General features: G+C 51.6%; 1 protein-coding gene across 1 annotated transcript; it reads left to right on the forward strand.

Annotated features, from left to right (window-relative positions):
- Positions 1–1,778: 1,778 nt before the first annotated feature.
- Positions 1,779–22,610, forward strand: ISM2 (isthmin 2). The gene is made up of 6 exons (XM_053944466.1): positions 1,779–1,934; positions 14,740–15,000; positions 15,486–15,861; positions 16,662–16,802; positions 17,304–17,381; positions 17,836–22,610. Exons 1-6 carry the CDS (start codon positions 1,794–1,796, stop codon positions 18,351–18,353), a joined length of 1,515 nt encoding a protein of 504 aa, XP_053800441.1. The 5' UTR covers positions 1,779–1,793; the 3' UTR covers positions 18,354–22,610.
- The last annotated feature ends 329 nt before the right edge of the window (positions 22,611–22,939 follow it).

The raw sequence follows: 22,939 nt of genomic DNA on the forward strand, positions 1-22,939 counted from the left end.
GGCTGCTACCCTTGGGTGCTGTTAGGAGTGTCAGGCTGCTCTCAGCTGCTGTGCTGCTATGTGATGTTTGAAAAGGCTTCTTGATCCGCCTTGCATGGGATTCTTGATCTCACATCTGTCTTATGGTTTGTGTCTTGTTTTAAACATTTCCTTCCATTCATCTCAGTCCTAAGTCTGCATAAACCAGATGTCAGTATTTGAAAAGGAGGTGCAGGTCCTGATTTTAGCTGTGGGTACACAGATGGGCCCAGGTGATTTGCAGCTTTGTGCTAAGGCTGCTGTAGAAATGTTGGGTTTTCCCTTCTAGGTGTCCCTTTCTGGGACCGTGCCAGCACTGGCACTTCTCCTCAGTGGGCTGCAAAACCTCCTTTCAGTGTCTTTCCCTAATAATTTTTTCATAGTCCTTTCCCTAATTTCCTGAATGCCTGTGGAAATGCTGGAAAAGATACTCTCTACACCCCAAGTAAACAGCCACTCCATGCTTCCAACAGGCTTTGAGGGCTGGGTAAGATGCTGCCGGTGCAGAAGACAGCAGATCATGAAATAAAGACTTCTTTTGAGTGGTAGAAACTTTCTGCCGCAATTTGGGAACAGCCGGAGCTTTCACCGGGGAGCACAGAGCCCCGTTTCTGCCCGTTGGGGTCCGGCTCCAGAGCGGCGGGGGGGGGCGTCCCCGCTTCCCGCAGAGCGGCCCCAGCCCTGGTGCTCGGAGAAGGGGGAAAAGGGGCGGCTTTTGCAAGCTCTTTTCCCCGGGGGCGCGGCGGGAGGCTCTGAGCCCCCTGCCCGGCCGCGTCCCCGCTCCCGCCCCTCCGTCCAGGGCGCCTCCATCCTCCCCGCCTCGTGCGGCCGGGCCGGAGCCGCCGGGGCCCGCGGCCGCCCCGCCCCGCCGGGAGGGCGCTGCGGCGGCGGGGCTGCCCCGGCGGGAAGCGCCCGGTGCCGCGGGGCTTGTGCGAGGCCGGCGCCGCCGAGGCGCGGAACAAAGAGCCCCGGGCCGGGCCGGCCCCGCCGCAGGGGCAGCGCCCCGCGGGCACCGCCGGGTGGAGGGGCGGCCGCCGCCCCGGCCATGCAGCTGCCGGGAGGGGAGGAGCGGAGCGGGCGGTGGCGCCCCGGAGGGGGCAGCGTCCGGAGGGAGAGGGGGGAGGTCTGGCAGTGCCGGCAGCCTCCGAGCGGGGCAGGGGCGCGGCGGGGCCGTGCCCGGGGCAGGCAGCCGCGGCGGTCGCCCGGGAGGGGCTGGACCGCGCTTTATGCGAGCGGGAGCCTCTCCCCGCCGAGCGGCCTCCCGTCCGCCCTCCGGTGCCCGGCGTCGCCTGCAGAGCTGCGGCAGCACCGGGGAGTGACTCGGAGAGGGGAGGAGAAGAGGAGGAAAAGAAATCGGATTGCCGAAAGGATTAGGAAGTGGGGTGGGAAGCCGAAGCTCTCTCCCTCCCTCCCTCCCCGCACGCATTTGTGAAGCTTTTCAGAGTTATCCTTCAGCATCAGTACCGGCAGGCGACCCGGGGAAGCCGCGACAGCGGAAGGTGCTCGGCAAACTGCAAGAGCGATCAGAGGGAGCTGAGTGGCCCGGGCCGGCGGACCCTACCCCGGCCCCCTGCCCGCAGGGACACCGCACTTCCCGGCTCCGGTGTTTATATATATATATATATATATATATATATATATATATATATATAAATAATTTTTTTTACGTTTTTACTGCTCCTCTCGGAGGACAGGATTTGGAGCAATATTAAGGGCGGGCGTGCTGCCAGACCGCCTGCCTTGGACGTGCGAGGTGGGAAGAGAGGAAGGGAGAGATGCCTCTGATTAGAGGGAAAGTCGTGCTCATCCTCGGATTCGTCTTCCTGACAACTTTCTTGGCTGCGGTGAGAGGGCTACCCGTGAGGGGGAAACAGCGCAGCAATACCCCGAAGGAGAGGAGCTCCAAGCTGGCGGAGGTAGGGCGATCTTTGGGGAAATACGGAGAGCCGGGAGGGTGCTAGGGCGAGCTCTTCCTCAGCCTCTGCACCCACTCCCGTGCCTGGGAAAGCTGAAGGGGGCAGCCTGGCACCTGGGCGGTCACCGGGGCTCCCTCCTTTGGAGGCAGTTGTGCATCTCGGACGGGAGCAGCATCCGACACGTGCCCCGCGGCTCGGCCGCCCAGAGCTCCGGGGCGAGAAGCAGCAGCGGAGAGAAGCAGCCCCCCCCCCGCTCTTATCGGCTATTTCCTCACTCGCTGAGGGGCAGAGCCTATCCTGCGGGATTCTCGGGAAGCCTCAGGTCTTCGCACTGCACAGAGGCTGAAGGAAAGGGGATGCTTTAGGCTTCCTGAGTTCGGGGCCGAGTGCCGTGACCCAGTGCCCGGGAAGATTCGTTGCCTCCGGCGGCGAGCATCCCGGGTGGGGGAGAGGGGTCCGGCTGCAGTCAAATTAGCAACTGGTGCCCTGCCAGGAATGCCAAATCTCCTCCACCAGAAACCTAAGACTCTACAGATTTCAGCCACCATCTCTCCTCCCCTCCCCGCCGAAACGCTCCTGGGGCATGTTCGGAGCGGCCATGCTCCCTTCCCATCCCGGCAACCTGCGCCCTCGCAGTGTCCCCCGGGACGGGCGGCCTTGGGAGCCCCTCGGCCGGGAGGAGGGGATGTCCCGGGACTGCGCCTCTCGCTCCTCTGAGTGCCGGATCCTGGCACCGCTGAGTGCCGAGCGCGGATTGTGGAAGGGGAAGCTCCAGCAGGCAATGAGAGACTGGTCAGACTGGGAACCAGCTGGTGGGACCTGATGAGGATGACAGGAATGGAATGGGAAGGAAACCACCGGGAGAGCGGGTAGTAAGGAAGACTATTGGATGGTTAAAAGAAACTGTTTTCCATCTTGAAATTGTTTCCTGGAGGAAAAGTCATTCAGGCAGCAGAGCTGTGCTTTAAAAGTACTCTTTGAAAGAATGCTGCTGCTAAAAGTAGGTGAAAGGAACGATTGAGAAAAGTGATGATAGGAGGATTTTGAGCAGGACGGTAAGAGTAGCTCAGTCCTCGCTGGCGACACACAGCAGTATGGAAAGCAGATTTGATCTCCAGTGTCAGTCAGACTGGGAGAGGAGGTGCAAAGTGGTGGGAATATACCGTATTGCAAGTTAATGCCAAAACGGGGTCTGATCTGTGGAGGAGTCATGCTGGCAGCTCCTGTTGGGTGCACTAAACTCCCTTCCAGCATGAAATCCAGGGCACAAGTGTCATGTGCCACATGAATGCTTGTCCAAGGGGCAAGAGAGGGCACAGGCTGCATCCAGCCAAGAACCACTAGTCAAGCCTGGTGATGGTTTTGAGTGGAGTGTGGACTGAGCAGATGCAAAGAGAACTGCTGGGGATGAGGTGCTGTACTGCTGGTAATATCATGTTAGTGCTGCACTTTGCTACTGAAACTTCAACTATAGATGTAGATGCTGCTTCAATTGCCAGACAAATGTCAGGCAGAGTGACCTCAGACTCCAGCTGCAGAAGGAGCAGGGATTCACACTTGAAATCCAGGAAAGTATTGCAGCTCTGTGGCAGCGACCAAGGATAGGGACAAGATGTCTGTTAGGAAGTTGTGCATGCTTTCGCTACAAAACCGTGCAGTGAAGTCTCAGGCTCCTTTTTATCTGACATTTAAAATACATGGGAGAGCTATGAGCTGCTGTGAGTCGTGGTTTGTGAATGGCTGTGAATGGGGAGCGTTGTGCGGCCAGCCAAAGATCACACACGGCACTTACACAGCGCGGCCTCTGTCCCCGGGACCTTTGCTTCTTGCAGAAATACAAACATGCAAGAAGGGTATAGGCAAAGGTTTGAGGGTGGAGGTTAGGAGCAAGGAGGAAGTTGAAGAATGGATTCCTCTGGCAGTCTGTTGGTGCACCCTGCATCCCTCAGAGTACTGGGGCACAGTTCTCATGGCAGGGAGGAAGCAGTAAGTATTGGCATGTGTCTCCTGGCTGTGTTTTGCGATGAAATCCTCTGCTTCTGGTGCATGCAGGGGACAAAGTATTCATGCCCAGCTGTTTGAACTAAAGCAGAGAGCACAAGCACAGCAGCATGGTGGTTAAAAAGAATCCAGAGTGATTCTGGGTCACACATACAGATGGTTCCTGTTGCAGCACTGATACGTCCTGTCTCTATGGCAGCAGGGCAGCCACAGCTGGAGTATTGGTTACACTATGGGTAATGCCCTACAGATGTGGGTAGAATGAAGGGGGCTGTGAGGAGAAAAATAGAAATGACACAGCAGAGCAGATAGACAATCAAAACCATTAAACAATTACATAACTTGGACTTTTTAAAATTTAATAACTTTGTTTAAAGCAAACATTTTTCCTTGGTTTAGAATTGAATGGGATTTTTTGTAATCTGTGCTGAGCCTTAGAGTTGCACTTCTATACTAAAATAGTGTAGAAAAATGAAACAAATAACTTTTTCAGTAATTTTTTTTTGAGATAGAAAGTGTTCTTATTGTTGTAGGAAGGATGTAGGGAACACATGCTTTATTTTTGGGTCTTAGTTTTATGAGTATGTCCAAAGTCCTGTACTTCAGTCAGGATCCAGTATTTCTAGCCATTACCAAAGGAGCAAGTACTTGTGTTTACATGATCTTAGCAATGACACAGGTCAGCAAAGCTTTGCCCGAATTATACTGTGCTCAGCATAAACAACAGATGTAGTGAGAATATTTTGTTATTTCTTCAGCATTTGACTAGAAGTTGAAAAGGCAGGATGGAAAAGTTGAAAGGCAGTTTTCTTTCCAAACTGTGGCTTGACTCTAACAAGAGAAGATACCTGCTCTTTTGGACGTTTGTTGGTGATATTTGGGAGGGCAGGTGGGTTCAGAAACAGCAGACAGGTGTACAGCAGGGGTTTAAGAAGCACTTTTGCAGGTTGGATGTGTCCTACTTTGATGTGGGCAGAAATGTGGCAGGATGGAGCACCAACCGTTAAGTGGCTCTTCAGATTTGAGTAACTTAATATTTGGAAAAGCTTGTGTCCTTGTGGAGACAAGGTACAGCCCATCACATCACTTAATGGTTTATTTATTTATGAAGTGAAGAGGTATAAACGAAAAATATGTTTTGATAAACTCATTGGATTTCAAAATATTGGCCCTGAACATTGTTAATAGATGTTTGGATTCTTTCCAGCTGATACCAATCAGTTACAGTGCTCTTCTAGTAAACAGAAAACAGCCACAGTACTAACATGCTACAAATGTAAACGTTCAGAGTGATTAAATCTGTGTGAACTGACACAAGAGTTTCAGTCGTTGCGCATAGGAATAACCGGGAATGGTGATGGGCGTGTTGGAGCATCCTGGCACTGCTGGGGTGAGGCAGAGCAAGCCAATAGTGTTTTGTGGAGGGTCCAGGCCACCCAGTGCAGCTCTGGCGGGCTTGGTGAGTGCTCTTTTGCAGGAGGAAACCACTCTTGAGAGAAGAGCCCAAGAGCAACATCAGCAAACTCCCCAAATGTTACTACAGGGCTGCTTGATGTTGGATTTCCCCTGATCTGAGGCTGTGAGCAAAGCAAATCTGGCATCTGCGATAAGAGATAATGAAAGGCAACAAAAGCAATATCAAGCATAGCATAAAGGCTGAGTTGGCTGCAAATCAGTGAGTTTGTGCAGCACCTGATATGACTGGCTCCTGGCCCCTGAGAAATAAGGAAACAAGTAACAACACTACACATTATTTACTGGTTAAACCAGGCAGTGAGAAAAGCGATGGGAAGCTACTTGTAAAACTGAAGGTCTACACCTGATTAAAAATCATTTAAGAATTAAATGTATAGCAGAGATGTGATGCCTGGCCAGAGATACAGCAGAAGGTGAAGGAGCTCCAAGGTGATGTGGTGTGGCTGCTCTAGATTTTAAAAATGTTAAAGGGAAAGAAATCTCAACTGGGCTTGAGTGGAGTTTGTCAGGAGGCTGTAAGTCGGGATAGCCCTGTCATTTGGGAGCCCTAATGTAGCCTAGACACATTGGTTTGGGGAGACCATTGGGGTGACGGGCTGCACAGGCACAGAGGTCTGCGGGGGCCTGCCCTGTGCCTCCCGCCCAGCTCCTGCTCCGTCTTGACTCCTCTAGGGCTCTGGCCAAGAAGAGCATCTCCGTTTCCCCAGAGCGTCTCGCCCTGCTGGGGATGTCCAGCTTGTGTCACCCGTGTGTGCCCTGCGGGAGCTCCCTGCCGGGCTGCCGCCCCCTCGGGAGAGCCCAGCTGCGGTGCGGTACGAGCGGGCAGCTGGCTCGGTGCTGGCTGCCTGCACAGCCAGATCCCCGCCGCCACTGCGGGCTGTGTCAGTAGCAGAGTCATTTTGCCTGAGGATGTGCTTTTTACCTTTTCATTTCTTCAGCAATTAAGCGTTCTTGTCCCTGGCTTTGTCCTTGGCGGAGGTCGGATTTGTGGGTACAAAACGTTCACTGAAGCATCCTTCCGCTCTGAAAGGGGCTCTTTGTGCGCAGGGAGGTACTTCGCCCTTTGTAGCAAATTCCCTTTTGAGAAGTGCCAAATTATCTTAGTCAACACAGTTGAAAACCCTCCCGCCCTGGGGCTGAGACAGCAGCAGAAACAAAGGAGAGCCGGGTGTAGGGAAGCTGCCCAACAAGGGGGCTTCTTCCATTTTCACTACATAAATAGGTCTGCTGCGTTCCCATTGTTACAATCAAAGGGGTTCCTGTAAAAGACACATGTAAGGGGAAGAGATTAGGCATAAATCGCCCCACGGGGTATTGCCCTGCACTCTCTAGGTTCCCAAAATTGTCCAACTCGTGCAGACTCTTTCCTCAAAGACAGTCAAACTGGGGGACTCATCCTGCCTCCAGCCATGATCCGTCCCATTGGGGTGATAGAGGGAGTGTGCTGGAGAGTAATTTCTGCTTTCATCTTGTCAGTGTTTTAGGGGTAGGGAGTGAAAACTGGTCCACAATAGCAGCAAGTACTCGCAGAATAATCCTCAAAACAAGAAGCCTGATACTTCCCTTAGGGAAGCCTGAGGACAGTCTGAGCTGCAGACAGGCCAGCAAGGTGTACCTGTGCTGTCCAGCTCCTTCAAAGCAAATGTTATCAGCCAGAGGCTCAGGTTTTGTATAATATACTGGAGCAAGGAAGAGACTGCAGCATATTTCAGTGTTAGATCGGGTTTGTTTCAGAAAGAAGCTTGCAAAAATGCAGTGTAAGGACTATTTTTTGTTTGTTTGTTTGTTTTGGTAGAATGTTTTTTCAAGGAACCTTCATTGGGCAGCCTGATGCTTTTATGTGGCCAGCTATAAAAGTCAGCCTGCATGGTGTTGCTTCCAAGCAATTCAGTTTCTCCATGTTCATTCTGTGTAGGGACTCTGGGGGCTTGTCTGAGAAGCTGTTTGAGCTGTACTTTCATCTCAGTACTTATGAGATGAAGACACCAAAAATACAGTGACCTGCCTGCCTCTGAGTCCTAGGTGGCCCTTGGCATGAAGGGCACCAATGCCTGTTGGGGTTCAGGTTGGTTTAGTCTCTAGGGCAAGGATACAACTTCAAAGGGAACAAAATGCTCTCCCTCCTGCCTGTGATCCCCTCCCCACCTCTTCTAGCCGGCAGGGGGAGGCTGGTGTTGATCGGGTCCTGTCAGTTTCTACACCTGCTTTGCGATATTTGGGGTTTTCTTCCTTTTGCAGTTCTGCCTGGGCTGTGGCAGGCAAGGAAGCAAGGAAGCAGCAGCTGGGGCAGTGGGAGAGTTACGCTGTACAGACTAGCAAATGCAGCTCATTAGCTGGAACAAGTTAATGGTTACTGAAGCACATGGGGTTTAGAACGGGAACAAGTTAGCAGCTACTCCCTCTGATGCATTGGGAGCTTATTTGTATTACTGCTCAACTATGTTAGCAGAAACCATGTGCCCTAGCAGGAGCATTTGCCAGAGAGCACCAGAGGGTGTGGATGTGTGTCTGTTCATCTCTCTGGGGGACCTTTCCGTGCAGTCTCTGTGGGGGCCTTGCTCCCATACCCATGACTGAGCCGAAGTCTCAGGATCTTCAGGTAATGGGTGCCTTGCCACCAGCTGGTGTCCTTGCAGCAGGCACCACCTGTCAAGAATTGGCCCCTGGGACCTGTGTGCTTGGGCAGAGTCTCTGGTGCGAGGACAGCCCCCTCTGCTGTGCTGGGACCTATGAGCGGTGCCAAGGATACGCTCCAGCTTCTCCACGTCAAGGCCTGTGTGATTCATCTGTGTAGAAAGCAGACCAGTTCCCTCTTGGGGCAGGTGGGGAGAAGGAACTGAGCTGTGGTGAACCTTCTCAAGACCCTTCTCCAGGAATGACATGGGAGACCCACACGTATGGCCGCAGGCTACCCGAGGAGCACGTCATTTTCTTTGCAAAATGGGAGCCTTGCAGACAAAGAAATTTGTCTCAAAAGAACAGGTAGAAGACATTTATGGTAGAGAAACATCTGCCAGTGAAACAACCATGATCTGCCTGAGGAGGTCAGCAGCTTGGCATGGTGAGGTGAAAGGCCACAAGGCTGCTGCTTTTCCTCCTTGTGTCACAAGTGATGAGGGGAGTGAGGATGCCATGGGCCGGTCACTCATGAGCGCACCCACAGGAGATCCGACTGGTGAGAGGAGCTGGGTCGTGCCAGTGGCACGCATGGTGAGAAGCATTCTCAGTAGCCTGGACAACCTCCTCATTTTTGGTCTTGCACAAAGTCAGCTATGCTGTGTCCTTGCTCCTCATGGTGCTGCGTGCTGCTGCTTCTCCGTGCTGTGGTGTCTTCTGCTCCAGGGCTGGCTCTGCCTCAGGGGCAACTGAGTCACCGACCTTGGAAAGAGTTCTGAGATTACAGTTGTTGCAACTGTGAGACATGAAAATAAATGTGAAACATGAGGAAGCCTTTGATGCTGCCTCCTGCAGCTCCCTACCCAAGACAGTTGGAATGAAGCTAGTTAGAAAAGAAAGTGATACCATATGATCTGAAGTATTTTGATAACTGAATGAAAATTATAATCATGAGGGCGTAATAATTATCTGCACAACCCACAGTTTGCTGCTGGCTCCTGCTGGTCTGTCATAAACAGGATCTGCCCACGTAAGCATGATAAGTGCTTTGTCTGTTCCATGAGCATTTGTAGAACTCTACTAAAACCTAAAGGGGGTCTTTATTAAAAGAAAAGAACAAACCAACAAAACCAACCAAACAAACCAATCCCCCCCCTCACAGCACCCATGTGAGTTGATCCTGAGGTGGATGGGATAGTACAGCATTTGGGCAGTCTCATTTCTGCTCTTCACCTGTGCCACAGCCCCTTTGCGGGCAGGAGTGTCACCCAGAGCACAAGAAGAAGGAGGCAACTAGAGGTGTTAACTTCTTGAAATTACCTCTGGCAGATTTTCCAGAGCTCACATGTCAAAATCCTGAGTGACAGCTCCTGCTAAGCCACCTGCCTGTAAGTCTAAATGTGTTGGATGTGATGGCTGGGTTGTGGCTCAGAAGGTCTAACAGGAACTGAGCAGCATGTTTGCCTTCCCTGTTATCTGGTAGGTACCCACCCAGCTCTTGACACATCTGAAGATGCTGTGCTCTGTCACTGGCTCTGGGAAATCCCTTAAGTGGGTGATGAGCTGATGGGTGGCAGAGGTCACTTGCCTAATGTGTGTCCCATGGATTTTCCATCTGGCTGAAAGCCTGCCAGTAGACAGGTTATGTGCTGGTGGACAGGTTATGAGCCAGAAGGATCAAACTACAGCCCTCAGGAGGCCATGGTGGTTTCAGCTGTCTGGGCTAAAAAAGCCCTTTATTTGGGCAGTGCCTCATAGAAGAGAAAGCATGTTCTATGGAGGGAGGCATCATGGCACACTGCATTTGTTCCTGGTGATCACCCTGCTGTTCAACCTTACTTCATTTTAAAGAGACAGCAGTGTTACCTGTTAGCACTAGAAAAACCTCCCTTTCTCCCCATCCCACCAGCAAAAATTGTCATGAGCCTCTCTGCAAACTGCAGCCCCAGAGCTAACCCCAGACATGCTGGACTTCCTTCTAATGCAACCAACCAGCCTTCTCTACCTCCACAGCTTTATAGTATGGCTTTATAGTAAAACCCTACTCTGGAGTTGTTCTTACCCAGTTTCAGTCCAAAGATAATTTTTTTTTAATACTTTCTCCAGATCCTTGCAGCTCATTTAGGTAAATATAAAAAGAAAAGTTTTATGGTTAAAAAAAAAAAAAAAAGTACTTGACTAATTCATAAGTGGGCAAGTTTGCAACAGACAGATTTTAAAATAATGTTGGAAAGCTTGGGGGAGAGAGAAGGAAGGTCTATTCAGGAAAAGATCAATAGTTCTTCTGGTGGTTTCTTGTTTCAATACAGCGTGGTAAAACTGTTCAAAGGAAACCTAACACAAGCAGTAATGATTAAGCAACAAAAGCCCCCATTCCTTATAATTATAGCTCAGTGTGATACCGGCCTTTAGCAAATACGTCATTTTCTTCACTGCAGTGTTAACAAGCCCAAAGCACAGCCTGAATGTTGCCTCTGATCTGACTGCCGTGTGCACAGGTTTCTTTGGTTCAAGTTGAATGAGTTTATGTGCTCGATAATTGGCCTGGGATAGGTGTGGGTAGAAGCTGCATCCTCTGTGCTGGTGACTTGCTTGCTGCACTGGCTGCTGATGCACAAGCTCTAGCAGTGCTTCACTGCCAGGAGAGTTCTCTCAAATGTGCTTGGATTGGTTTAACCCCATGAGGGGCAGCTCTGCTCAGCAGTCTATGTAGTTACAAAGAGCACTGCTGCTGGGTGCTCTGGCAGCTTACAACTCCTGCAGAGATGCTGAGGAATGTGCTGGAGGGACAAGTACCTGTGGTTGTGTAAGTGGTAGTATGGTGGTGTCCCTGGTTGCCAAAGTGCAGCACAGTACAGGAACTAGTCTGATAATGTTTTCAGGTTTTAAACTGCTGTAGGATTTGAAATGTCGTGTCTCTAATGGTAAAAGCTGCAGCACATGAGCACCGGTCATTTGCTTCCTTAACCCAGATTTAGTTCAAAGCCTTACAGACATTTCTAGCAAAATCAGAAATTTTACGAGCAGAAGAAATTGCTAGAGCCTTGAATTTCTTCCCTAGTGCAGTTGCAGTACTCATGTGTTGAGCCCAGTGATGTGGGTTTGGCAGTCTCCACAAGAAAAATTGTCACTTTTCTTTTTAATTGTTCCTGTGGTTAATTACCTATGGCATTAAAAGCATGATCCTTATTCCTCAGTTGAATTTATTTGGCTTTGACTTGGGCACATTGCTTCCTATTATGTGTTTCTGTTCTGGATTATAGTCTCTGGTGCCTGATGGATTACTGCCTTAAAGAACTGGAAAAGTGAGTAATTGCTTTCTTTTTTCAGTATGAGAAACAAATTGAATTGTACAAGTCTTTCACTGGAAAAGTCTTTCCATCCCTTGAAATGTTTTTGTGGCTGCTCTCTTCATCATCTCCAGATTTTTGAGCAATTCTTACAAAGGTGTATGGACTAGAAATGGAAAAATGTCAGCTTTTGGTCTCTAGAGCAATGATGTGTGGCCTTTTCCACACGCCTTGTTGCCCATGTTATGTACAAAGTAGGCGTGACACTGGAGTGAATTGTTAATGAGTTATTTCCCCTTCCAAACATCTCTTCTAAGCTTGTGCCTCAAGATGTTTCACATGGGACAGCCTGGACTATGTGGGATGAGCTCCTGGGCTTGTATCTAGGCAGGTATGATCCTGCTTACAGCCTTCAGTCAACACATGATCTTCACAAATGGAAAGTCCATGCTCTTTCCTGAGTGCTGCCCCAGAGTTTCTCTCAGGTTCCTGCCCTGGGAACCCTTATTCCCAGCCAGGTAGGATATACCAAGTGTAAACAGGAATAGCTGTGGCAATTCCTTGTTCAGCTTTTTCCTTTGCTTGGTGCTGGCTGGTTGCAGGAGAAGGTTGGAACTCAGCTGGAAGACACTGATGGCTTCCCAGCACTGCACTCTGCTTCCATGGTGGTGGAAGCAGAAGAGAGCTGCTGATGACCAGCTCTCCAATGGTTTTCAGGCTTTCTCCTGTGCTCCATAGAGAGCAGAGGAATAGAGTGTTCCCTCTGGATAAGCAAAGTCTTCTCTTGCCTTAGCCCACTGCAGTGGCTGACCTCCACCCTTGATGGCTTTATCCAGCTGCTCCTTGGACAGTGCAGAGGAGAGGATGGGTGTCATGCAGCAGGAGTGCAAACCTCAAGGGCAGCTGCTTGTGTGGCTTGATGACTCGGAGAAGACACATCTGATGCCATGGATGCTCTGACCTGGAGGGAGCACTGGTCCTTCTAAGAGCTTGTTAAATCCATTGATTGATTGTCTGGGGCAGGGCACTGAGCCTTAGATGGGAGGGACATCTGATGCAGGCACAGATTTTAACCCAGCAAAGCTTCAGAGTGATGCAGATGCCAACAGGAGGGAAGTGTTGGGTGGTACATTGTAGTGACCATTGCTGAAGGGCTCTTGGCCATCCAGGGTGGCCACCCCTGTCATGCTTATGCCTCCAGAGTATCTGGGAGCTGAGGGAGTTCTGTTTGTTCTGCAACACTTTTGCAGCCAGTTCCCCTGGAGCAGTTTTACATTTTCCCTGTGGGAACAGTACTCTGAATTTCTTGAGCTTGTTTGGGCGTAAAATCTGAATTAGGCACTGAGTGTAAATTTGGAGACTTTGAGTCTGTTCCTGGCTTGCTTCCTCTGGTGTCCTTGGAAGCTCAGATGTCCCACAAGCTCAGATCTTGTTGCTAGAGGAGACCTCACTTTCCATGTGTATTAAATTTGGGTTGTGTTTGACATGAGCTTACCCAGCCCAGTAAGCTCTTTGCAAATTAGGCAGGAACGCCAGCCTTTCAGGGCTGTTGTCATTCTCTTGTGCAGGGGTTGTGTTGGGCATGTGCAGCTGGCAAACCCAGCACCAGCAGGCAGTGTTGTGCAGCCAGTACTGGGACATGGCTATGTTTGCCTGCTCAGCCCCCTTTGCTGTTCTTGTTCCACCTGGGCTCCTTACTTCTTGTCAAGGACTCCTGGGACATGACAGGAGACCTATCAAGGCACTGGGAAATAGGCTGAGGCAGAGCCAGGCATCATTCCCATGCATTCTTCCCAAAACCATTATGGTTTGGATGGGGACAGAGGGAACTGAGATGGGAAGGTGTATGCAGGGGTGTCTTTCTGCTCAGGTTTCCTACCAGCAGTGCCCCAGGAGTCCTCCAGGCCAGGGAGAGGGACAAGCCCCAAATGCTCTCTCTGGGCAGCACAGGTTCTGTCCTCTCTGCAGCCCTCTCTCCTCCGGGCCCATCTGGTGAAGTCTGTCACTGGCCCTTCCCTGCGTTCAGCCTGCCCTGGGCAGCAGCCAAGGGACCAGCAGCGTCCCTGCTGCTCTTTTCCCTCCCCCGGGGATGGAGGGATCGCGGGCTTTGATGTACAGGGACAGGGCTGGGGACAGGCTGTGTGCGCTCATGAGAGTCTGGCTGGGCTCCAGCTGCCTTTGAAGTGCTCCAGTGATCAGGATGAAAGGGAGGGGAGTCCTTCCCCAAACCATCTGGCTCTAATTGCAGGTAGAAATGCCTCTCTGCATCCCCCCCCGCCCGGCGCTGTGGGGAGGGGGCACTCCATGCTCTTCGTTAATCCCACGGCTCTCGACTGGGCTGACCGAAGGGTGAGAGCTTGGGAACAAAAGGGGGTTTCAGCTGGGCAGCCAGAAAAAGGCAGACACTGGCGGAGATGCTGGGAGTTCGGGCACCTCTGCTCTCAGCCTTGAGCTGCGGGGCCCTGCAGACCTTCCCAAGGACGCCCGTGCCTCGGGGGGGCTTTGCCAGTTGTTCCCATCTCGGGTTTCTTGGGCACACTGGAGCCTGCTGGCCCCTGCAGTCACGCTCTTTCGTGCCAGTGCGCACCGGGTGCGGGACGAGGAACGTGGGAACTCGGGGCAAGCGCAGTCATTTGGCAGCATTTGCCGGCCGCCTCCCCGGATGGCTGGTGCTGCCTCTCGGGCAAGGCTCCCTGTCTGCTACCCCTGCTCCTCCTGGGACTGGAGGGCTAGCCATGTGCCCCTGGAGTGGCAGCAGCTTAGAGCCAGTGGCAGCACTCGCAAGTGAGTTTTGCTGACTTGTTTGGCTGTGTATCTTCCCTTTCCCAAAGAGCTAAAGGTAGCTGGGTTATATCTGCCAGCAGTTTCTTTGCGTCTTTGTGGTGGCCTTTGGGCACCATCAGAAATTTCAATTAAACCTGTACAGTTTGAAGTCATCTGCCCTAATACCAATACCACAGAACAATGTATTTCCCCTTTGTCATAAAGCCCTGGTTGTAAGCTTTTTATATAAATATATGAAAGTATTAAACATGACTTGTGGTAACTCTGTGACCTGAAGCAACCCTTGCTGTTAACCCATTTCCAGGGACTGAGAAATAGCTAAAAAGGGAGAGTGAGCAGTGGAAAGCCAGATGAGATGGGCAGTAGCACAGCAGAGGGTGATCATGGGGTTGGGAAGTACCAGTCTGAATAGACCTGTAGGTTCAGGTGCAGCAGAACGGAGCACTGGCACGGCACAGGGCTCTTGGTATTAACTTGATTGATTAACATGTTAATTGCTATCCTGATGCTGCAATAAGTTGGGGTGGAGGAACTGCTTGGGGCAGGAGACCAGACCTGTCTTTGCTGGGTAGTGGTTTGCTCCCTGCCCCTGCACCACCACCATCAGGAGATGTTCTCTCTGACTCTTCCCTCGCCAGGTATCAGCGTCATCCAACCCGCGTTCAGCAGGGGACGAGGAGCTGCCGCCATCGGGCAAGGCACGGGGGCTGAGGCGGAGTGGGCAGGCTGGCCCGCGGCGGCACAGGCGCAGAGGGGTGGCTCAGCAGGCTGCCAGGAGCCCAGCACTGCCCCAGCCCAGTGGTGCTGGCCAGGAGGAGAGCCTGCCCTTCATGCTGGACCTGCAGAACTTGCCAGGACTGGCCAATGTGGACCTGAGTGCCCAGAACCCCAACATCCAGGTGGGGTGTGGGTCTGGGAGGGCCAAGGGGGGAGGTGCGTGAATGCTGTGGGATAAGTGGTGCTCTCCAGCCTCATTTGGTTCCTTAAGAGAAAAGATCTTATGAGCAGGGTCTGTGTGACTGCTGTCATCTGTTTTCTTGGTGACTGCCAGCTGCAGATAGCTGGCACGGAGAAGCTCCCCGACTGAGGAATTTGCTCACAGTCTTTCCCCTGCCCCCCACCCCCCTCCCCTTCACAGAGCAGGAGTAAACCATCCTTACATGGGGGACCTCTCGATTTCTGAGAGTGGTGTTGGCCCCTGTGGGTGACCAACACAGCCACCCTGTGCTTCCCACTCTGTCCCTGCTCAGTCCCTCTGGATGAGGAGATACCATTTGCACTCCTCATACGGTCTGTGGCCTCTTGGGCTGGGTGCCAGTGCATGGTCTGTCCAAGGGCTGTGCCCCAGCTCACTGCCTTGCCTCGCCTCATATCTGCCCACCAGGTGACCATTGAAGTGGTGGATGATCCTCAGGCTGAGATGGAGATGGACTTGTTGAAGGAGACAAGCAATGACTGGTCTCTGACATCCTCTGAGTGGTTGTCTCACAAGGACCTATTCTGGCCCCTCTTCTGGGAATACAGTGACCCTGCTGAGGGGGAGGAGGAGGAGGAAGATGAAGAGGAGGAGGAAGAGGAAGAAGAGGATGACAACCTGGATGTAGAGGACAGGGAGGAAGAAGAAGAGGATGATGATGAAGAGGAAGATTACCCAACAGAATATGAGGAGGAGGAGTCCATGCTTAGTGGAGTAGGCGGGAACTGGGACCAGCGATGGCCTGGGCAGAAAAACTGGATCTTTAAGGAAAAATATAATTACGGTGAGTTCTCTTGGCATGTGCAGCTGCCCTGCAGACCAGCAATGTCCTCCCCTGTCCTGCCTGGCCTGCAGCCCTCCACCAGGGATCACAGCACACTAGTGCTCAGCTCCTACATACAAAATAAGCAGGCATGCCAAGGAGCAAGGCCAGCACACACAGCTGGGGCTGCCAGCAGTCAGTCATACCAGTGTCCCGGCAGGAATTGTCCTCGCATGTAATCACACTGGAGCATGGGCTCTAGCAAAGGCATGCTCAGATGAGACATACAGTATAAATATTTAATGACAAGTGCTGCTGCCATTGACTGAGGTCCCTGTAGTGACATCAGTGCCAGAAGCCTTTTCCACAGGCCTGGGTTCCCCCCATGAGAGGAGCTGCAGAGAGCTAGATGACAGATTCTAGTGGCAGATGGGCCAGGGCACCACAGCAGCTCCTGCCTGCAGCTTCCTGGCCATGACCCCAAAACCAGCCAGCCTTTGCTAATACATGATGTTCAGCATCATGGCCAGCGTGCTAGGCCATGTGGGGGTGGGCAGTGATACCTGTTTGGGTTGGTATGACTGGAGCAAAGCTGTGAGAATGAGAGCCTTTGTTCAGGGCTGCTTCCCTGGGGTTGGCAGTGAAGATGGAGTTGGTCCTTTGCATTGTGTGGCTGGGCACCTCTATTGTGCCCCAGGCAGCACTGTCCCTGTTCAGGGACAGAGGCAGAGCTGAGGGAGATCTCAGGTGGCTGCTGTGTCCCCTCCTGCTAAAGCTTTGCTGAGGTCCATCAGTCTTTGCTTCTTCCCTGCCGTGCACAGACTATGAAGATGAGGAGGAGTGGAGCCCATGGTCCCCTTGCAGCATCACCTGTGGCAGTGGCAACCAGAAGAGGACCCGATCCTGCGGCTATGCATGCACAGCGACAGAGTCGAGGACCTGCGATCTGACACACTGTCCTGGTGAGCCCCTGGCCAGAACAGTCCTGGGGTGCTGTCTGACTTTGATGTGGGCTCGTCCCCCACTGCTGCAGGCTGGACATTGCTCATGCTTATTTATGTTTAATGTGATCAGGGCTAATGGCCATGGGGCTTTGTTTCCACAAAGAAGCTATGATTGGGCTTCATGGCTCCCGAGGCAGTTGTGTGGGGCCCAGGGGTGGTAGAGCTGGCATTAAGTTTGGTGTGTGACTTCTTGCACCTCTCTCACATTGGGAGCTTGAAATCCTCTCCTGAGGCATATTGAGAGCCAGCTCTATATGCTGTGATTTACATAACTAACAGCTTCTGTTGGGCCAGTCTTGCTGCTGGCCCTTCCTTCCAAACACAGGGCATGTTACCAAAGAAGTGGCAGGAGAAGGGCTGGGAGATAGGTGGTTTCTGGTGCACATACAGAGGGAAAAAAACACCTTTCCTCCAGTGTTCAGCTGGGCTCTTTGTTTTGGGTTTTTTTTCTGTCTCAAGGAGCAGAAGGAGAGATGGTCTTCCCCACAGAGGAGACACCTTTCAAAAGTGACAACACCACAGAGCTGTTCAACTCAGGTCAGCCTCTGCCTCTGCTTTGCACTGGGGCTTCAGTGACAGACCTTGGGAGGGTCGTAGCTGGCTGGTGGGGAGGGTTCAGGGTTCAGCCAAGGGATCCTGTGTCTGCTGTCCAGACCTAAGTCACCCAAACCACAGCCATGTGCAGTGGTCATGCTGCCAAACCCAGTTGCCCCCACAGCCCTGGTACAACACAGCCCTGCTTTAGGGTTCAGTGGCTGAAGCCAGCCTGCCACGCGCCCTCTCTCATGAGGGAATGTTGCCAGCCCGGCCCCAGCACAAAACCCCTTCCCTCTGTCGCTGCCTTGGGGGTGGAGCCTGGCTCCCGTGGAGCTGCTCCTGCCTGGCGGTTGCAGGCTCCACTGGTGGTGTTGTCATGGCTTCAGGCAGTGGCCACTGGGTAAAGTGGGGTGCAGAGTGTGCATGCCCTCACCCTTTTGGTACCCTCCCCCAGAGGTGGACAGCTGTGAGAAGTGGCTGAACTGCAAGAGTGACTTCCTCACCAAGTACCTGAGCAAGGTGCTGACAGACCTGCCCAGCTGCCCCTGCTCCTACCCGCTGGAGGCCGTCTACAGTGCCGTCAACCTGCGGGATGAGCAGCAGGGCAAGAGCTTCCGATGGCGGGATGCCAGCGGGCCCAAGGAGCGCCTGGACATCTACAAGCCGACGGCACGCTTCTGCCTGCGCTCCATGCTGTCCCTTGACAGCACCACCCTGGCTGCCCAGCACTGCTGCTATGACGAGCACACCCGCCTCATCACCCGCGGCAAGGGGGCTGGTGTCCCCAACCTCATCAGCACCGAGTTCTCTCCGGAGCTGCACTACAAGGTGGACATGCTGCCCTGGATCCTTTGCAAGGGTGACTGGAGCCGGTATCACGCCGTCCGGCCCCCCAACAATGGGCAACGCTGTGCTGACAACCCCACCGAGGAGGAGTACCTGTCCCAGCTGCAGGAGGCCAAGGAGTACTAGCCACAGCTGCTCTCAAAGGTGCCACGACCACCACTGGCTTGCATCCTTGCTCAGCCTGGCCAGCCCTGACCCTGCTCATGGGCTCCTCAGTGGTGCCAGGCAAAACGGGAGGATGCACTGTCCATCTCATCCCCTCAGAGGAGTGTCTCCTCCGATTTCTGAGGGTGCTGGATGTTATTGTGGTGCAGTCCCTGCCGTGCCACCCAGGGCAGTCCTGCAGTCCAGGACTCCTGGCCTGGCATGTGGAGAGCAGCAGGGGCTGGGAGGTATAAAGGGAACAAGGAGCTGCTCCTGTCTGCTTTTATTCTCTATGACCTTTCAACGCAGCCTGAAAGCTGAGCACAGGGTGAAGTGGGCTCAGCTCCTGCTGGCTTCACACCACATTGAGGAGCTGCCGCAGGCATGGTTGCCTGCTCTTGTCTGTACCCCTGCCCTGGCACACGCTGGTTTATGTCTGAAACTGGGGGTAGGTCTTCCTAGAGTGTGCAGGGCTGTTCCAGCCCCCCATCCTTGGGTTTGTGCATGCACAGTTGGGCAAGAGCAGGGAAATGCTTATGGGTCTGTGGGTCTGGGGGAGTGGGCTGTGGGGCAGGAGGAGACTGGCTGCCTGGGCTTCCTTGGCAAGATTGCCTAGCCACCAAGGTTTTGGCTGCCAAAGCTACACATAGGTGGACCTCAGAGGAGGTCAGTATGGGGACACACCACCTTGTGTGCATTTCAACCCCTCTGCCTTGGTGTTTGGGGGAACAGGGTGGTAGCATCTGTACAAGTCACAGCACTAGCCCTCTACCAGACGTTGGCCCTTTGGCAGTCCCAGAGGGTCTCAGGAGCACCTGTGACACAGCCCAAAAAAAAATCCTGTGTTTCCCACTCACAGCCCTGCCAGAGGCAGGGTGCACCTTGGCCACTGCTCATGCCATTGCTGGTGAGGAGCAAAAAGCACTGAGCCAAGCTAGGCCCTGCTCCATGCTGAGTCTGCCCATGTGCCCAGCTGCTCCATTCTGTGTCTGCCCAAGTCCCCACCTGGAGGCAGCCCAGACAAACCAAGCCATGGACCCCTCAGGCTCGCTTCCAGGCCAGGCTCACAAATGTGGCTCCAGAGGAGGAAGACACATGTGCTAATAATGTCAGTACCTGGTGTCCACAGATCAGGGATTGTGATGCGCTCTGTTAGCACTTTGAGCTTTCCTGGGTTTTATTCAGCTTTTCACAGGTCCAAGGCAGTGTCTCCCAGCATATTTTGGAAGCTTTTCTGCAGAGAAACTAGGCTGAGCACCTTTGTCCCTGGACATTCAGTTGCTGAACTGGCAGAAAATTTATAGCTTTTATTTAAGAAATTTTATGCATCAGGGGAAATAAAAGTGAAGCACACATAAAGAAGAATGGAGTCATTTCTACTCTAGAGGTTTCATGTAAGGCTGCTAGCTACTCCATGTACTTCTGCAGGGCACTGTTGAACCAAAAAACTGGTTGCAGTGGTTCTTAGCTGACCATCCTGTACTGTCTGTTGTTTTTACAGGAGCTTTCCAGCCTCAGTGAATATTCTGAAAGCTCTTTGGAGAGTCTTTCTGGGGGTGTCTTTGTATCTGTTGTGTGTATGTGGATCCATTTGCCTTGGTTAGTCATAGAATATTGCATCCCTGGTCATTCATACCTAAGACTTCATAGCTGGTAAAACAAAAGTATTAATGAAGTTATTGCTGAATTATTCTTACTCAACTATTATTGCACCCTTGTATCCCTAGACTGTGGATACGGGTTCTATCAGAATACAGGCAGACATCATCCATTTCCCAACAGACATGCAGTCTGAGATGACCAGCGTTCTGTAAATGGTGAGAAGGAGGAGAACCAAATAAGCATGGATGGAGACCTAGACCTTGGAACATTTTCATGATCACTACATGTTCTCTAGCCCAGATGGTCATTCACTCGCTAGTTTCTGGAAGGAGGTAGGTCATATAGAGGTGGTCAAGAGGGAGTGACAGTGATTTGGTTCTGATTTGGTTTTGGTGGTTTGGTTCTGGGAGCCAGGGAGCTTCAGCAAGAGACATGGAAGCAAATGAATTGAGCATCTGAAGCCATGGAAGGATAAGCTTGTGAACTGCAGTCATTCAGCAGAGCATATTTCTACTCCCATACCATATGCCATCATTAACATGATCAAATTCTCAGTGGAGTTTATTTATCATCAGTGCAGACTTCTTTAAAACAACCTCCTGTTGAACGTGCCTAGTGTTCAGTATTGGACCCATGCATGGAAGCAGGACTTCTACAAAGAGTCTTTCTTGAAGAAGACTTGCAAAAGCTCAGCCAATTTGTTAGACTGGCTGCTCTCTAAGGAAGTGCTCTTACAGTAAGAGTGTTACCCAGGATTTTTACTCTCCTCTTTACTCTGGCTATATCAACCAGTCTAACCCCCGGAAAAAAAAGGTATAATTCCTGTAAGAACTGGAGTTCCTGTCCAAGGGCAAGTAAAAAAATTTCTTGCATTGATACTCCCCCGTTCCCCAACATACCCACAAAAGCTAGTTGAGAGCCAAGTAGCTGTTCTGCTTTGCTGCCTCTGTGGTTTGGACAATACAGGCACAAACTGGAGCATGAGAAACAAGCACTGCTGTTCCTCATACAAGCACCTTACGCACCGCGAGGCTTTGCAGAGCATCATGAGAAAAGCAGACATTAAGCAAGTGTTTATTTTTATATCCTGTCAAAGATTCTGTCCAGCCCACTGCTATTTAAGTAATGAATCTCTAAGCTTTCACTCCTTAAGTTTATTGGTTTTTTATATATATAATATATATAAAATGTCTTTTATTCCTACAAAATTTCACAGAGAAGAATTCTTTAATCTGATGCTGCAATAAAGCACTTTATATATGTATATGTCATGCTGATGTCATTGTGACTGAAGCATGTGTTGCTATTTGTGTTGGTTGAGAGGGATGATACTATGTTTAACGCTGTATGTCTTGGGTTCCCAGCCCCAGTTGGGGCCCTGGTGGCTTTGCTTCCTTCCCTTAACATTTGCATTTGAAGTTGTCTGGCTGCAAAAGTCACGGGTAAGAAAGACTATCTGGAGCCCATGGGACATGTGAAGTTCTGCTTACAGGGAAGGAAGCCTCCTACAAGAAGACCCTCACGGTCAGTGCTGAGAAGCAAATGCGTTTCCTGTGCTCCAGCACTGACCTTGGGCTTTATTCCATGGTCAGCCTGGCCAGAGCTGGGTACTGGCTGATGGTCGAGCACACCACAGCAGGGGGAAAAAACCCCAGCATCATCCCAGCTAAAAAAACTCTTGGCAAACCACCTCCAGAGGCAGCAGCTAATTACAGCAGGGGGATTTGCAAAGCTTTCCAGGGATCACAACTTCTTGTTGCTGTTAATTTAGTGTGTAAATCATAAACACTTCCAAGCTCTTGCTGTTTCCTCTCCTCTGTTGCTCCTTTTGCTTTGTGCTGGCTGCACATCTGTCAAGGGTTAATCTGCTACTCTAGCATGAGACTCTACTTCACAGCTGCCTGGCACTATTGCTGGCCCTGGCCAGGGGGGAGCAGGTGACTCCTCTCAGTGAAGGATGCTAGGGGCTTCCTGCTGGCCTTCTGCAACATCCAAAACATTGTTGCATGAAGCCCAAGCCAGGGGTAGCAGGCTGAGCTCCACTCTGCTCTGAGAAAATCACTCTTTCCCTGGAGGGGCAGTTAGCAGTTACTGCTCTGTATATAACATGCCTAATGTGCTTTTATCCTCTGCAACAAGGTCCTTGCTGTGTTGGATGATGGGCCCTGCTGTGAAACTCCTGGGATATAGAAATCCCACAGATGGAAGCAGGAAGAATTCCTGCCCTAATTCTGCAGGTGCTGAAGACCTGGAGATGTCACCTGAAATCATACAGTCTGTGACAGTCTTAAACTGCACTTTTGCCTGCTGCTTTGAGCACAAAACTTCCTGACTGGTTGCTGTTGAGTTGTCTCAATCTGCCAGCCTGGACTGGAGCTGAGCTGGACCAGTCCCCTGGCATCCAGCATGCAGTGGTGCTTGTCTGCACACAGAAGGAGCTGTGCCCAGATTTTGCTGGAGCACAGGTGGGATGAGGAAAGCCCATCTCTCAGGGATGAACATGAGATTTTGTTGTTTACAGCACGGAACATGTTTACAGCATGGAGATCCCATTACCTGATTTTTTTTTTTCAGGGCTCCAGCTCCAAGAATCCAGTTGTAGAAAGCACACAAAAAGCCCAGCTGGGCCCAGAAGGATCTCCTCTGGAAGGAGAAAAGAGAATGATAATGCCAGGAGAGTTTAGCCAAAGCCTGTGCAGCAGGCCTGAACTGCAATGCCTGGTATTAACCTAGGAAAGAGCAAGGTGTGGTTGTGGTCTGTGGATCTTGAGTTAAAGATGTAGTTCTAGAGAAGAAACAAACCTTTCAGACACCCCTGTTCTGGCCTGTGAAGGGACACACTTCACTGTGTGGCCACATTAGTCTTCTGTGCTGGTGGCACACCACTGGAGCAGAAAACTAGAAAAAAAACCAAAACAAAACAAAACATAACAAACAAAACAAACAACAACAACAACAAAAAACCC

This window comes from Vidua chalybeata, chromosome 6 (genome assembly GCF_026979565.1).
Source record: "Vidua chalybeata isolate OUT-0048 chromosome 6, bVidCha1 merged haplotype, whole genome shotgun sequence".
In the NCBI taxonomy this organism is placed as follows: domain Eukaryota; kingdom Metazoa; phylum Chordata; class Aves; order Passeriformes; family Viduidae; genus Vidua; species Vidua chalybeata.